This window comes from Propithecus coquereli, unplaced genomic scaffold (assembly GCF_000956105.1).
Source record: "Propithecus coquereli isolate 6110/MARCELLA unplaced genomic scaffold, Pcoq_1.0 Scaffold314, whole genome shotgun sequence".
Taxonomy (NCBI): Eukaryota; Metazoa; Chordata; class Mammalia; order Primates; family Indriidae; genus Propithecus; species Propithecus coquereli.
Window position 1 is genome coordinate 1,356,481 of NW_012148775.1, and position 14,727 is coordinate 1,371,207.

Below are 14,727 nucleotides of genomic sequence, written 5' to 3' on the forward strand. Positions count from 1 at the left end.
GCACCCGCCCTGGTTGGGGGTTGGGGAGCCCTGGGTTCTCTAATACCCAACCCTTTGTTTCTCGCAGTGCCTCCTGTGACAAAGACTTCACACCGCCGCCTTCCTCCAGGGGGAAGAAGAAAAAGAAGAAATCCACTAGGAAGAAGAGAAGGAGGTGAGGGCACCAAGGGGCAGATAAAACCTTGAAGATGGGATAAGGGACAAGATAATGGGTTTTGAAGTCAAACGGTGACTGCCTCTTGGGTTTAAATCCCCTCTCTGCCACTTAACTAGCTGTGTGACCTTGGGCAAGTCACTTCACCTGTCTGTGCCTGTTTTCACTTCTACAAAATGGGGATGATAGCTACCTCTTAAAGTTTTGTGAAAACTAGATGAGAAATAGATGTGGAAGCAGCTGTCACAGTATCTGGCACATAGTAAATGATCAATTAACAGTAAGCATAGTCTTTAGCATGGTTATTGAATTATTTTGGAGAGCTAACACGATGCAAAGGGATATGAGACGCGCTGTGATCTCCATTATATCTTTTACTCCTGACCACAAGGCAAGCATTATTATCCCCATTGCAAAAATGGGAAAAGAAAGGCTTAGAGAGGGCACCCTTCCCCCCTCATCCAGGATAAATGCCCAGGATAATAGACTTTGTATTTTTTCACCTACAATTGGCTCTTTTGTACCTATGCATTTTTTCTTTGTCCAATTCCTTTTAAATCCTTTTTGTATTTAAAAAGATTTCCAGATTTGCTTGTAGGCTGCCACTAACTAGTTTAAAAGCATGTCTAGTGTTCCAGCCCCAGAAGAGTGGGCTGCAAGCTGAAAATCCCCCCAAACCTCCAAGGCAGTACTTATAGAAGCCTGCAGGGGGCAACAGAGAGCAGTGCCTGATGACTTGGGCTTCAATTCCAGGTTTTCTGGAACCTTGTTTCACAGACACCCTTTAGCCTCATTCTAAAAGGACAGGCCCAAAGAGGACCCAGAAGGAAATGTGAATGAAGACTGAGTTCCAGCCATTGCAGAGTAGGAGATAGAACTGAGGCAAGTGGCTTGAGTTTCCTGATTTGAGGGGTGGGCCAGAGAACACTTCAAAGAAGAAAACTGCTGGCATTAGGATTCGCTATCCAATTCATTAGGTCATTCAATAAACGTCTACCGAACACACGTTTGGGAACAAGCATTATGATTCCTTAATGGTTCCTTAGCCACTTCCCTCTGCAGGCATGTTTTGTTTGACCTGCAAAGTGTTTTTGGTTTTTAATCGGTGGTCAGGAGATTCCTATGTAAATATGGATTTCTGGAAGCTTCTGTTGAAAAGACAGGAGCTCTGGAAGCCCAGGCCTGCATTCCCACACAGGACCCTGGGCTGATCTGAGAAGCAGCCACCCCCTCTCCAGTCAGGTGCTCTCTGGCTCACTCCCTACTATCTTCCACCCAGCCTGCTTCATTCATTCGTGTTCTCTGAGAGGGGCCTGTTGGCATTGAGTTTGCAACCTCTGATCTGTTTCAACCCTGCTCTTTTGTTAGTGGGGAGATAAGAGACCCAGAGTTGACCTTTGACATGCCCAAGGTGACTCCGTATGTAGGTGGTAGAGTCAAGATTGGAATCAGGTCACCCAAGCCTCAGTCTTGAAGCATCATCGTGGACTCAGGGTAGCTCTGTTTCTCAGGTGACTCTTTGATGGCACCACCCATGCTGCTACAGCCTGGTAAGATCTCTGCCATGGGCTTAGTCTTACCAGGGACAGAGGAGAGACCCAAAGGCTATGAGAAGTGGGGTATAGCTCACAGGGAGAGCGGCAGACAGAAAGAAGCCTTTGCAGCCTGACCAAGAAGACAACTGTGGGGTAATGTGCTGACTGACAGCAAACCGCCTGGGATCAGAGAGGTGTCCATTTGAATCCCAGCTCATCCACTTCCTAGCTGTGCATCTTTGGGCAGGTCACTTCACCTCTCTGAACCTCATTTTCTTTTTCTAAAAAGGGAGGGTAGCAATTATACCTACCTAGGAAGTGTGTGGAAGGATTAAATGAGATAACACTTGTAAACACAAAGTAATGGTTAAAACAAATGCAAACTAATATCAGTCTTGTGTGTTCCTATAAGAGCTGAGACCCTGTATAGGGGCTGGACCCCTCTGAAATCAACCCTGATCTTTAAGAGCCTCCCTCTGAAGTGTGCCTCCCCTCCCCTGGCAGGTCCCCATCCTATAGCCCATCGCCTGTCAAGAAAAAGAAGAAGAAAAGTTCCAAGAAACATAAGCGACGCAGGTATTGTCCTTCCTCCTCTGCAAACAGGGACACCCCAGGTCGGGGAGGGAAAGAGTGGATGGCACCAAAAGGTCATCACGATGTTTATATAAAACATATATGTATGATTCTTTGTTACGTAGCTGTGACTTGTCTAAGTTGGGACTCTGGCTGTGAGGACCAGAGGTCTACTAACGCTAACTCGGATTGGAAGAAAGCAGGAGTGTCTAAGGACCCAGCCAGACCTGGGCCAGAGGGCCTGAACAAGAAGTGGAGAGCTGATAGAACTCAAGTGGGACGCTCGGGTCCCTCTGTTTCCTGGTCCACGGGGTGGGGACGTGGCTGCACCCTGCTCCATCCCTCCACGTTGTAGGCCAAGCTCCAAGGAGACACTGAATCTCCCTGTCTTGTTCCTTATTCCAAATTCCAAAGTAAAGGCCTCTCTTGCTGGTCCAATTGTGCCCTAGAGGGTGGGATCATGTTGAAAAACATGGCAGTGCTGGGACTGCCCACCCCGGTGGGTGGGGCGGCTGGGACAGTAGTTAAAAGGCATCATGAGCTGGACACGTGTTCCAGAAGTGTCTACCATGCACACACACACACACGCACACACATGAATACTCACATGCACATGTGAGTTTATGGCAGGAAAAAAAAAAGAATGGAAGGATATAAACCAGAGGGCCCAGATTTGTGATTCATGGGCCAACCTAACATTTTATAACAGGAAGATTTCGCAATAGAGAAATTCGGTTGTCCAGTTCCTCTGTAAAGGCAGAAGGCCTGTCTTCGTTGGGTCAGTTTTCCCACAGGCGGCCATCAGCTCGCACTGAGGCATTGCTGTGCATTGAGACAGAGTGGGCGCTCTAGTTACACCCATCTGCACCCATGTACAAAGCCTGCTTGGCCCCTGGAGGCAGGGAGTTTGAAGCTCCCTGTATAAATTATTTGCTGTTGTTGGCTGTGGGTAATAGGGAGAGAGTGGTTTATATTTTATTTTTGCTTATCTGTATTTTTCAACTTTCCTACATCAATTGTGGATTACTTATGCAATTAACGACAGAACCAAAGGTAAGTGGTCATTTGGGTTTTCCCTTGCATCTCAAGCCCTGTTCAAAGTTGCTCCAATGTTGAGGCCCAATGCAGTGGCTCATGCCTGTAATCCCAGAACTTTAAGGAGTCCAAGGCAAGAGAATCACTTAGGCCAAGAGTTTGAGACTGACCTGGGCAACATAGTGAGACCCCTTCTCTACAAAAAATTTTAAAAATCAGCTGGGTATGGCACTGCATACATGTAGTCCCAGCTGCTTGGGAGGCTTAGGCGGGAGCATTGCTTAAGCTCAAGAGTTCAAGGCTGCAGTGAGCTATGATGACACCACTGCACTCCAGCCCAGGCAATAGAGCGAAACCTTATCTCTAAAAAAATATAAATACAAATATGAAATAAATGAATAAACAGAGTTGCTCTGGCGTGGCTTTTCCCAGTCCCGGGGTTTGGCCACATTTCAGCCCTTGTTGCTAGAATGGTCTCAGACTCAGTTTCCTCTCGCTGGTGATATCTACCACCTGCCCAGACTTCCTAATTGATGCTGAGTTTGTGTTTGGCTCAAGACACGGGCAAACCAGTTTGTGAAATGCTGTTAATGTGGTGTTAGAAATCCTTCCCAGCACGGAGTTCTTTGTAGAGGCAATGGCCTGCCAGTGACTCTAAACTGCCACCTTGTCACCTTCTGCTGCTGAGCAACTCCTAGTGTGGGGGAAGAGGGAGGAATTTTCCCATATCTGAATCCTGGAAACCAGCTGGCGTCTTAGGCTTCTTATTCAGGGGTTTCTTCTCATGGGAAAGAGACTATGCCAGAAGGTTAGAAACAGGTTTTTTTTTACTGCCAGCTACAGTCAGCTCAGGACTTGGAGCTTTAGCAGGGTGGGAGATACTAACAGGGAGACGGGAAGGGGGAGATTCTGTTACTGGTCCTTCCCAACCCTGACCTCCTGAGCACCATCCTCCTCCTGGTCCAGCTTCTCCAAGTTGTTGAAATGTTTGGTTAATGATGGTCATTGTCTTGGAAGGTGGGACCCAGGGGTAGGAGAAGCACTAAGATTCTTTTTGTCTCCCCTCAATTAACAAGGCTTCAGAGGTTTTTAAAAAAATTCTCATGTTTCACATCTATGTACTGAATACCCATTAAGTATCATGAACAAGGATTCCGAGTCCCAGAAACAGAAGAGTGACAGAAACCCAGACCCTGCCCTCGAATTGCTTACATTCTAGTGCGAAAAATGGGTAATTACAGTATAGAGAGGTCTGTACTCTAATAATGACAAGCCCAGAAGCTCAACCAGAGCTTGAGGGAGCAGAGAGGAGGCAACTGACCAGCCTGCGGGGGCTCAGAAAATGCAGCAAAGAGAAGATGACATCTGAGTGGAGCTCAAGCTGTGTGACCCTGGGCAACTTAACTAACTTCTCTGATCCTCAGTGTCTTCATCTGTAGAGTAGTTGTTGGTAGTACTCCACAGGGTTTGGGGGAAGATTGAATGAGATTGTGTGTGACTGAGGCTTAGCACAGAACCTGGCACGCAGTAAGAGTTCCACATTTGGAAGCTGGGTATCTCGTGATGATGAGGAGGAGGAGGCAGTGAGGAAGAGGAAGAGGAGGAGGAGAAATCCATAACTAGGGAGACAGAAGATGAGAGGGAGACTGGGAGGAGGGGAAAAGGCAGAGGACTCTCACATTCCCCTCGTCCAGGACAGGATTACTGACAATGTGGGGGAGGATGGAAGACTACCCTGGTAGGCTTTGATCTGGAAATTCAGAATGCAAACCAACGTCTCCTGTACAATCTTCATATTCTTTGAAATCTAAGCGAGGAGGAGGATTAGCTAGGTGTCCTGACCCCCATGTAGCATGATCACAAGCACACTGATACATTCATCCCGGGAAAAGAAACTTCAAACTCACCCGTATTTATTTTCTCCCTACCCTTCCTCCCTCTCTCTCTTTCCTTCTTCCCTCTCTCTTTGCTTTTTTTTTTTTTTTTCTTTAATCAGGTCATTCTCCAAGAAGAGAAGGCACAGGTAAGACTCTCGCTGCCTCTGGACACTTGTTCAGCTTTCTGCTCTCCCAGCCAGCTTTGGGCAGCTTCTAGGTCAGCTCTCAAGCTGCATCTCTGTGTTCTTGGTCATGCCCTGTCCATCTGCCTGGGCCTCAGTTTCCTCCAAAATGAGGGCCTGGGCTGATTTCCCTGAACATTCCCAAGCCAGCCAGTTTTCAACTTTCATCAGGCCGGAGTGTTGCTCCTGGGCCAGCCCCTACCGATGCCCTCCCACCCCCAGAATGTCTCATTGCCCCTTCCAGACTCTGTTTGTTTTACCACTGGTTGAAATCTTGAATTGGAGCATGAAGGGAAACATCAGCCCCATCACCCCACCAAAACCTTCCCAGACCTGGCCAAGGAACAGAAGCCAAGTCCTGGTATACTGGAAACATTGGGTGAGCACAAATGAAGCTATAACCAAGTGGGTACTCACTATAAACTGAGCTCAGCCCCTTCCATGTGTGGTTGTATTTAACTCTCATTAATCCATATCACAACCTTGCGCAGTGGATATGTTTATTGCTCCCATTTTATAGATGAAGAAACTGAGACTAAGGAGATGTAACAGGCATGTCACAGACAGAGCCAGAAGGTATCAGAGCCAAAATTCTAACCCAAATCTGTCAGACAGAGGATCAGGACAGGTGACAGTGGCTTCTTAAATAACAATAGCCACATCTAGAGCAATTTGCAAAATGCAAAACCCTTTCATTTATTCATTCATTGAATAGACTTTGGTTCCCAATGTCACTGTCCATTCAGCTCCACAGCCTGAGTAGTGGCCCCATTTTATGATTGAGGAGACCAAGTTTTAGAAAGGACAGGTAACGTTCCTGATGTCACACAGCAACCAAGAAGCAAGATCCAGCTGAACTTGAATCTTTCAATGAGGTCCTGGGCTCTTCCACTGCCTGGGATGTCTCGACACAGAGATAGCTCCTGTGGCTAACTTCAAGGTGTGATTCAGTCGGATGAAAGAAATTTTCCCCTTCCCAAGACTCAGGCCAGTAATGGGTTCTTGGTGGCCCTCTAAATCCAGTCTGGTTTGAACTATCAAATAGCGTTCACCCTCCTTGACCTTTATTCAATTACACCGGGACCCTGAGTCATCCTTGTTTATGCTACTTGGACCCCAGGCCTCTGACTCAAAAAAAAATTTTTTTAAAACCCAGATACTTGAATATGCATCGGCAAAACATTTCACAGTCTACCCAGCTTCATGAGGGTTCAAATATCTTTCTGGATATTCCATTCTCATCTCATAAATTGATTGAACAACAGTCAGGAGCATGGACCCTGGGAGCCCATGGTGTGGGGTTGCATCCCAGCTCACCTGTGTGTTCATAGGCAAGTTTCTTAGCCCACCTGCAGTTCAGTTTCCGCATCTGTAACATGAGCACTTATTAAACTGTGCCTCCACCCATAGGTTGTGGGGAGAATAAAATAAGATTGTTGACATTAAGTATTTAGCAGAAGTCCTAACATATAATAAAGCCTCAAAAACAGCAGACATGGTTATTATTACCTATATTACTGCTGTTATTGTTAACCTACCCAAGCTGAACTTGAACTTGGCATCACCTGCATCCCGTCCTCAGCATATGTGAATGGGTTGGTATTTCTAGCTGAGCCTGCTGCATGAAAACGTTGGCAGCAACTTTTCCAATCTGGGGCCATGATCGGCGTCCATTCCAAAACCGCCTGGATCGAACTCTTTGTGTTAAGCATTTTAACTACTTGTTTACTTTTATCTTTCACTGGAATTTTGCATCTTTCAATTAATTGGCCATTTCTTGTTTAGCTCCTCTAGCCCAAAAAGCAAAAGAAGGGAAGAGAAGAGGCACAAAAAACAGTAAGTAGATACCACCTGGAGCATACACTCTGGTCTGGGGAATTGGGGGATCCGGCCTCTTAGTGGCCAGCATGTTAGAGTTGTCAAATAAACAGGGAAACAGGGGAGAGGTGAGAGGAAGGGAAGAAGAGAGGGTAGGGAAAGGGAGAGAGAGAGAACTGCATATGTACTTGTAGTTGCGGGTTCAGGTAAGCATGAGTGCACCAGGTTACGTGTATATGATGTGTTTATGTATGCATGAAACTGTACAGGGTGCATGTATGTGCCTGGTGTGCCCATTGTGAGTGTATCTTGTGTGTACATGGTGTATATATTTATATGTAGTGTGTGTATACGTGTGGTGTGCACATTGTTTGGAAAAGCCTATACATTTTTAACCCAAACATTTGTGTACACTGTACACAAATGTATACAATGTGTATCCAGTATATTTGTGTTCACATGAATGCATTTGTGTGCCTGTGCTTGCGTGAGCATGAACGTGAACAGTGTGCATTGGCGCACTGTGTGCCGATGTGTGTGAATTCTAAGCACTGTGTTTGTGCACTGTTTACATATTGGTGTGCATTTTGTGTACACGGGTTGTGTAGTGGTTTTTACCTATGCACATGTGTGTGCTGTGTGTGCATGAGTGGTCATGGGGGCATGATCACATGTGTGAGCATATGCGTGAGGCTGTGTCCTGGCTGTTGGGTTTACAGTGTGGAGACGTCAGTGAAGTTCCCATCCTCAGACTTGGGGCCCCAGCTGTTTCGCAGTTTATAGCTGGTAGTAGAAATTCAAATCAGCTACCGCTGCCTGCGGAGTTCAGTTTCCAGTCAAATTAAAAGTAAATTCGGTTACAAGCCACCTACTTTATATCCTGGGAATGTTAGTGCTTGTGTTTTCCAATCAACTAATATTTTATCTCCCGCCAAGAAGCTTCTAAAGAAAGGATCAAAGACAATAAGATGAAAGGTAGTCAACTGCCGGGGAGGAGAAGCAGGAGGCAGAGGCACGGAGGGAGGGTGCCCCGCTTTGCTGGCCCAAAGGGTCTCTTCAACCAAGGTCAGCATGAAGGAGGGTATTTCAGCCCCATCATAGGGGTCAGAGGAACACGCTGCAGAATAAAGCAGTAAGGTCTTGAATTCATTCAGGGAACAACTTCCTTATCATCAAACTTGTTCAGTTCAAGCCAAGAGATGATTATTGGCCCTGTGTATCGAATGTGCATTCATGCTAAGCACGGATAGTGCACATGCTCTTAGACAGCTCAGCATCACATGTCCCAGAGCTGCAGGACAGGCAGCCACAGGATCAGGAGCTAGGCCCAGACCTCAAGAGCTATGGGAAGACCATCACTGAGACAAGGACTGCCTGCCAAAGGGCAGCAAGGCGGCCACCCTCCCTGGTGCCGAGAGCTGAATGGGTCCCAGAAATTGCTGACAGGGCATCAGAAAGCTCATGCAAGCCAAAAGACAAGAGGCAGGAGAGAGAAAAGCACAAAGAATAAGGCATCCCGAAGATAAGTGATGGCTTATTCTCGCCAAGTCCCATGGTCAAAGCTGCTTCTAAGCAAGTGACCACTGGCATTAGTGAGGCCCTAATATGTGGCTGGCCCTGTGCTGGACAGAGGACAGAAATGAGCCAGACATTGTCCTGGCATCAAGGAGCTCACAGAGCAGCCAGGCAGACATGGGGCAGTCCTAGTTCAGCAGACAGAAGCCTGGGCATTACGGGGATGCAGGTGCTGGGAAGAGGGCTGGGTGGCAAGGCTGGCTTCCTGCAGGAGGCAGTGTCTAGGCTAGGGGTGAGGATGGGAGGTGAGCATCCTCGCACCGTCTAGGCTATAGGTTAGGCAAGTGGTTTAAACTCTCTGTGCCTCATTTTATTCATCTGTAAGATGGGAATAATAAGAGAACCTACTTCATAGGTTGTTGTGAAGAATAGATGAATTCCTTTAAGGAAAATGCTTAGAATACAGTGCCTGGCACGAAGTCTCTGTTAGATATGGGTTACCTGTCATCATCATCACACCATCGTCATCACCATGAGGACATCATGAGCTGGGAAATGTGTGAGCCAGAATATAAGCAGCTCAGAATTGCCAGGCCAGGGGGTCAGGGCAGAAGATGTCAGGCAGTGAAGCAGAATGAGGCAGCGGCTAGCTCCTGAAGGTGCCTGGGGTTCAAGATCAGAGTTTAGACTTGACACTAAGGCAAAGGGAACATTTTAAGCAGAGAAGGGATATGGTCTGATGATTACATTAGAAGAATCCATTGTTAGGATAACCAAGTTACCTCCTGATAGAATCATCTCTAACTCCCACTGGCTTCCTGGCTTGGCCCAAACCATTAATATTCTTTATACATCCTTTATCACCACTGCCCCTGCTACTACCACTTCTTGGTTGCTATTATTACTTAGGAGTAGCTGAAGTAACCTGTAGTAATACCGTTATTAATGGTAGCAGCAGTAATTGTTGTTTTTCTAATTCTTTGTTGTTTATGAGGTTTATACCCCATTCTGAAAAGCTTTTGACTCTATAGTAAGAATCTAGACTTAATTTTCCAGGTCTGAGGTTACAGATTGGCAGCCCAAAGATCTAATTTACTCTGCAAATGGGTTTTGTTTGCCCCAAAAGTTGACTTTTTAGAAAAAAAAAAAAATGAGCTTCCATTTAAAATAGGGGTATTTTACATAAAAATCTGTATTTCCACCTTCACTTGAAAAAGAGACCTGGCACCATGTTAATATTCTACAGGCAAAACAGCTCTGTCTGTTTAAGCTCCGGGCCTTCAGTTGATGTTGTTTCGGTGCCTGGATGACCCGCACAATTGTGGTCTCTGACTGGCCCTGAAGCTCTGTGGAATTGAGGCTCTTGCCTTAGGGGAGGGAGAGGGGACATGGAAGGTGACTTTCTGCCCAGGGTGTGGTCTGCATTGGGCCTGCTTCCTGCATGGGATGGCGGGGGAGGGCCCTGAGTCATCCACGCTCCCTCCGGAACACCGCTTTCTGCTCACCTGTGTTCAGTACAGCTGCTTAGAGACCCCTGAATACCAAGGCAGGGAGTCAGGAGAGATGTATAACTTTGGGAGGGATGGTGACTCTGGTTCAAGAGAAAAATGGGTGTCACAAGATCAACTCTCTCTTTCTCTCTTTCTCTTTCCCCGCCCCCTCTGACTCATTCCTTCTTATCCCCCCAAGATCTCGAAGCCGGCCCCGAAAGTCTCACCGCCATCGCCACCACCGCTGCCCCTCCCGGTCCCAGAGCTCAGAGTCCCGCTCCTCGAGCTGTGAGAGCAGGTAACCGGTCACCCCAAGAAGCCTCGTTGCCCTAGGAAGTGCCCAGAGCCCAGTCTGAGATGCGCTTACACAGGTGTCATCAGCTTTGCTGTCATTGCCGTCACTGTTGGGGCCACTCTCCCAGCACAGGCTGGCCCCCTCGTTACACTTAGCAGCTGTTACCACTTCCCTGTAGAGTAAGGGCTGGAGACCAAAGGGGCTTGCTGCCACCACTTATAGGAACGACGACAGTTCTTCATGTTCTTTCTAAGTGGTTGTGGCACTGTGTTTTGTATATCCACTCACAGATTCCCCTCTACAACCCTATGAAATAGGTACTATTGTTATTCCCATTTTAAAGATGAGGAGACTGAGGCATATGTCAGTTAAGGAACTTGCGAGTTCCTTAGCAACTAAGTTGAAACCAGGGAGTTTGGCTCTGGACTTTGCACTATCGCTAAGGGACCACTCTAAGCACAGAGAAGCTAAACAACCTATAAAAGGCCACACAGCACAAAGTGCCAAGTTCATTCTAAGGCCCTTCCAAGTCAGTTTTCTTTTAACCTGGACCCTCTCTATGCTAATACACTGGCTGTCCCAGCCTGAGAAGGCAGAGAGGGATTCTCATTGATGAGAAGAAGGAGAAGGAAAAGAACAAGAATGAGAACTGGAGCTCTGTTGATGTTGATGTTTGGCATTGTTGATGTCCAGTGGGGATGCTGGGATCTACTTGATAGGACTTGGCCAGCTCTCAGATGTCAGGGGCTACTCTCCTCTTTCCAAGCGCTTCTCACACACGATTATATGTTCACATCACCTGGGGAGATGTAAAAATCTCATTGTCTTGGCCCCACTTCATCCCAAAATAAAGCAGAATGTCTCTAGGAAGGGCAGGTGGTGTAGAAAAGGAAGAGGAGGAATATTGACCCAAATCCTGTGCCAGGCACTGTGCTAAGATTTCAAAGACATCCTCTCCCTTAATCATCCCAGTAGCACCATGTGCTAGACCAGGGCTTCTCCACTTTGGCTGCACTTTTCAATGACCTGGGAAGTTTAAAAAGATACCAATGCCTGGATTCCACCCTCTAGACAGTCTAATCTAATTCAGATGTGGTGGGTCCAGGGAAGTGAGGTTTTTAAGTCTCTCCAGGTGATGTGAGAGTGAGGCCAAGTGTAGGAAGCATTTGAGAAAGACACCCCTGACATCCACTGTCACTAATGGGCCTTGGTGTTCCAGCTGTCTGTCCTGGCTAACACGAGTGACTGCTACTTCTTCACCAATTAGCCTTAACCTTGGTCTAGTCCTCCCTCTTTGTAGGTAAGATTGATGAAGACACCCAATCAGAATTGCCCTTGCTTTCAGACAGCGCACAATCCAGAACAAAGCCCCAGTTTTGTAAATGCTCCCCCAAACCACCTACCACAAGCACAAATCCTCTTTCTAACATTCTCTTACGGAGACATGTTACACTGTCCTAGGGTTACAAGGAGCAACGGCACACTTGTCCAACCACAGGTGGACCCCTGGTGACCTTTCTCTGGAGGGCATTAGCCCACAGAGTTAAACCACATCACTGACCTGTGACAGCTGAGAAAACTGCCTGTTGGTGTGCAAAGGGATCTGAGCGAGGTCACATAGCTAGGAAGTGGCTGGCAGAACTGGAACAGGGACTCAGATCTGTGTGACTCAGCCTGAGCCCTCCTCCACCTCTCCACGCTGAATCGGCTCTCAGCAGCTAAGCCTTATTCGTCTGGGGCTCCAGCAAGCTGCCTGTTGGAAAAATGGTTCACATCACAGACTCTGGTGCCAGGTCTCCTGCGGTGCTGTATCCTGGTGGTGTTGACATCTGAGTTCCCCAGTGTCTGCTGGGCTGAGGCCCTCTCCAGCAGATATGGGAGCAAACAGAACTGGCACCCAGGCCATGTACCCAGTAGGAAAATGATCTGGAAGCCCCAGAGCAGAGAGGGGCACCCCAGAGTAAGAACAAGAGACACCATTTCCTCTAAAGCTGGGGTCTCCAACTTATGGTGAGTTTTGTAATTATTTCATTACATATCACTATGTAATAATAATAGAATAAAGTGCACAATAAATGTAATGCCCTTGAATCATCCCAAAACCACCCCTCTGCCTCCCCGGTCCCTGGAAAAATTATCTTCCATGAAAACAGTCCCTGGTGCCAAAAAGGTTGGGGACCGCTGCAGCAAAAAACTGCCCTGGCCCTGGCTCTGCCACTTTCAAGCTATGTGACCTCGGGCAGTTCCCTAAAAGTCTCTTAGCCACAGCTCCCTCATCTGTAGAATGGAAAAGTAATACCTGCCCTGTCTATGTCTTCAAGTTGTAGAGAGGACTGTGAAAGCACCTTAGGAGGAATTTATAAATGCTGTGCAAATCCATAAGTGTTATTTTTATTACTCCTATAGCTCAGAGAGCCAATGAGATATGCAGAGTCCAAATATACTGTTTCTAAGAAGTCAGAAAAGCCTGCAGTTTCGGTTGCAGACAAGGCAGTCAGATCTAGACCCGGCTCACTTGCAGAAGGCATCTCTTTCATTTTTGTCAGCCATCTTTGCACCAAAGTTTTGGGTGGCAGTCAATATGATGCCTCTGTTTCACAGATGGCGAAGCCACATACACAAAGACACGCAGATATACACAGTTACATTTATAGACAAACACATGGAAACACAGATGGACATGCCCAGACATACACACAGTCACCTGACGATCACACGGGCACACTAAGAATGTTCAATTGAATCAGAATTTTCTGTTTTTACAGAATTGCTTCCCCAGCCCCCAAAATAGCGCCAGGTCCATGAAGAAGCATTTGTCAAATGAACAGATGAGAGAATGAATGAATAAATGAGTAGATGGATGGATGGTTGGATGGATATACACACAGTCCAAATTTCATATACACACATGTAAACATATCCAGGAACAAAATCACATATGAACATATACAAACACCCCCTAGCACACTCTATGGTCCTTAGATCCTGTTGGTCCCTGAACCCTCTCCCTGCCATGCTTCCCTTCAAAAGACCCTCAGGTTTCTCTCCTCTGCCCTCAGGCACCGCGGCCGGTCCCCTGAGGAAGGGCGGAAGTCCCGCCGGAGGCACTCCCGCCGCTGCTCCAGGACCCTCTGCAAGGACAGCCCCGAGGCCCGGCCCAGCAACCCACCCAGCCAGCCCCTCCAGATGCCCAGCTTCCTGTCGACCAGGGGTGTAGTAAGTATTCCACACAGCCTCCTCTGCCAGCCGTGGCCACGACACTTGCGGTGGGTGGAGGCACAAGTTCAGGGCAGCATATGATACATTTTAACTCAGTTTCGGGCAAAATATCCCACTGGCTCCAGACCTCATTATCAATGAAACAAATGGTCATTCACCAGCCTTTGGCAGCACTTGGCTTGGGGATTTGGGGGACAGAGGGAGAAAAACTCAAATACTCAGGCTTTTTATCAGGGGAGTGTTGAAAAATAGGTACTGGTCTCTAGAGTGACACCTGTAGGAATACATGTATGGGACACCACAGGAGATTTCTTTGGGGAGAAAAGAAAAGAAGGGGTCTTTGGCATAATAGAGACACGCCAGATTTTACATGGAGTCTGCATCTTTTATCCCAGCTGGCTGGCAGCATTGGTTGGCAGCTGGGATTCGATTCCACCTAGAAACATGACCTTGAATTTATATGAGAATTTTCTTCCATGGAGCTCATAGTGCTTGACCTGTATCCTCTCATATGTCCACACAGGTCTCGGGAGTTGAGGGCACAGCTGCCCTCACTTCCTTCTACAGATGGGACAGAAAAATCAAGGCTCAGAAAGGTTAAGGTCTGGGGTAAAGCCCCAGAGCAAGGCAAGAGCAAAATCCAATTTAGCAACCTGGTATTGAATAGAAGTAGGTGATCCTCCCCCAGGTCAAGGAGGAGCTAGAATTTGACTTCAGACAGTTTGACACCATGAGCAAGAGATTTAGAGATGGATGTGAATTCAAGTCCTACGTTGGCCACTTGGTAGCTGTGTGGCTTTAGGCAAGTTAGTTAACGTCAGTCTTCACGTTGGAAAATTTGAAGTAATAGCACTTCCATGTGGAATTGTTGGGAATATGCAAGAAGATAGAGTATGGGAAGGCCTTTTGTGGATTCTAAAGGGATGTACAGAAAAACGGGAAGAGAGTCAATGTTAACATAGCCAACAATTGCAGCAGACAGTGGTAAAGAGACCTGTCTTCTCTAGCTATGTGTGAACTTGAAAATTTCAGGT

At 47.1% G+C, this 14,727-nt stretch overlaps 1 protein-coding gene across 1 annotated transcript in view; it reads left to right on the forward strand.

Moving 5' to 3' along the window:
• SRRM4 (serine/arginine repetitive matrix 4) overlaps positions 1 to 14,727 on the forward strand; it is a 149,046-nt gene that overhangs the window by 111,318 nt on the left and 23,001 nt on the right. Inside the window, exons 3-8 of the mRNA XM_012650171.1 lie at positions 68 to 154; positions 2,194 to 2,265; positions 5,294 to 5,320; positions 7,142 to 7,192; positions 10,379 to 10,477; positions 13,534 to 13,690. Of these exons, the coding sequence (XP_012505625.1) occupies positions 68 to 154; positions 2,194 to 2,265; positions 5,294 to 5,320; positions 7,142 to 7,192; positions 10,379 to 10,477; positions 13,534 to 13,690 (493 nt within the window). The remainder of the gene's footprint in view (positions 1 to 67; positions 155 to 2,193; positions 2,266 to 5,293; positions 5,321 to 7,141; positions 7,193 to 10,378; positions 10,478 to 13,533; positions 13,691 to 14,727) is intronic.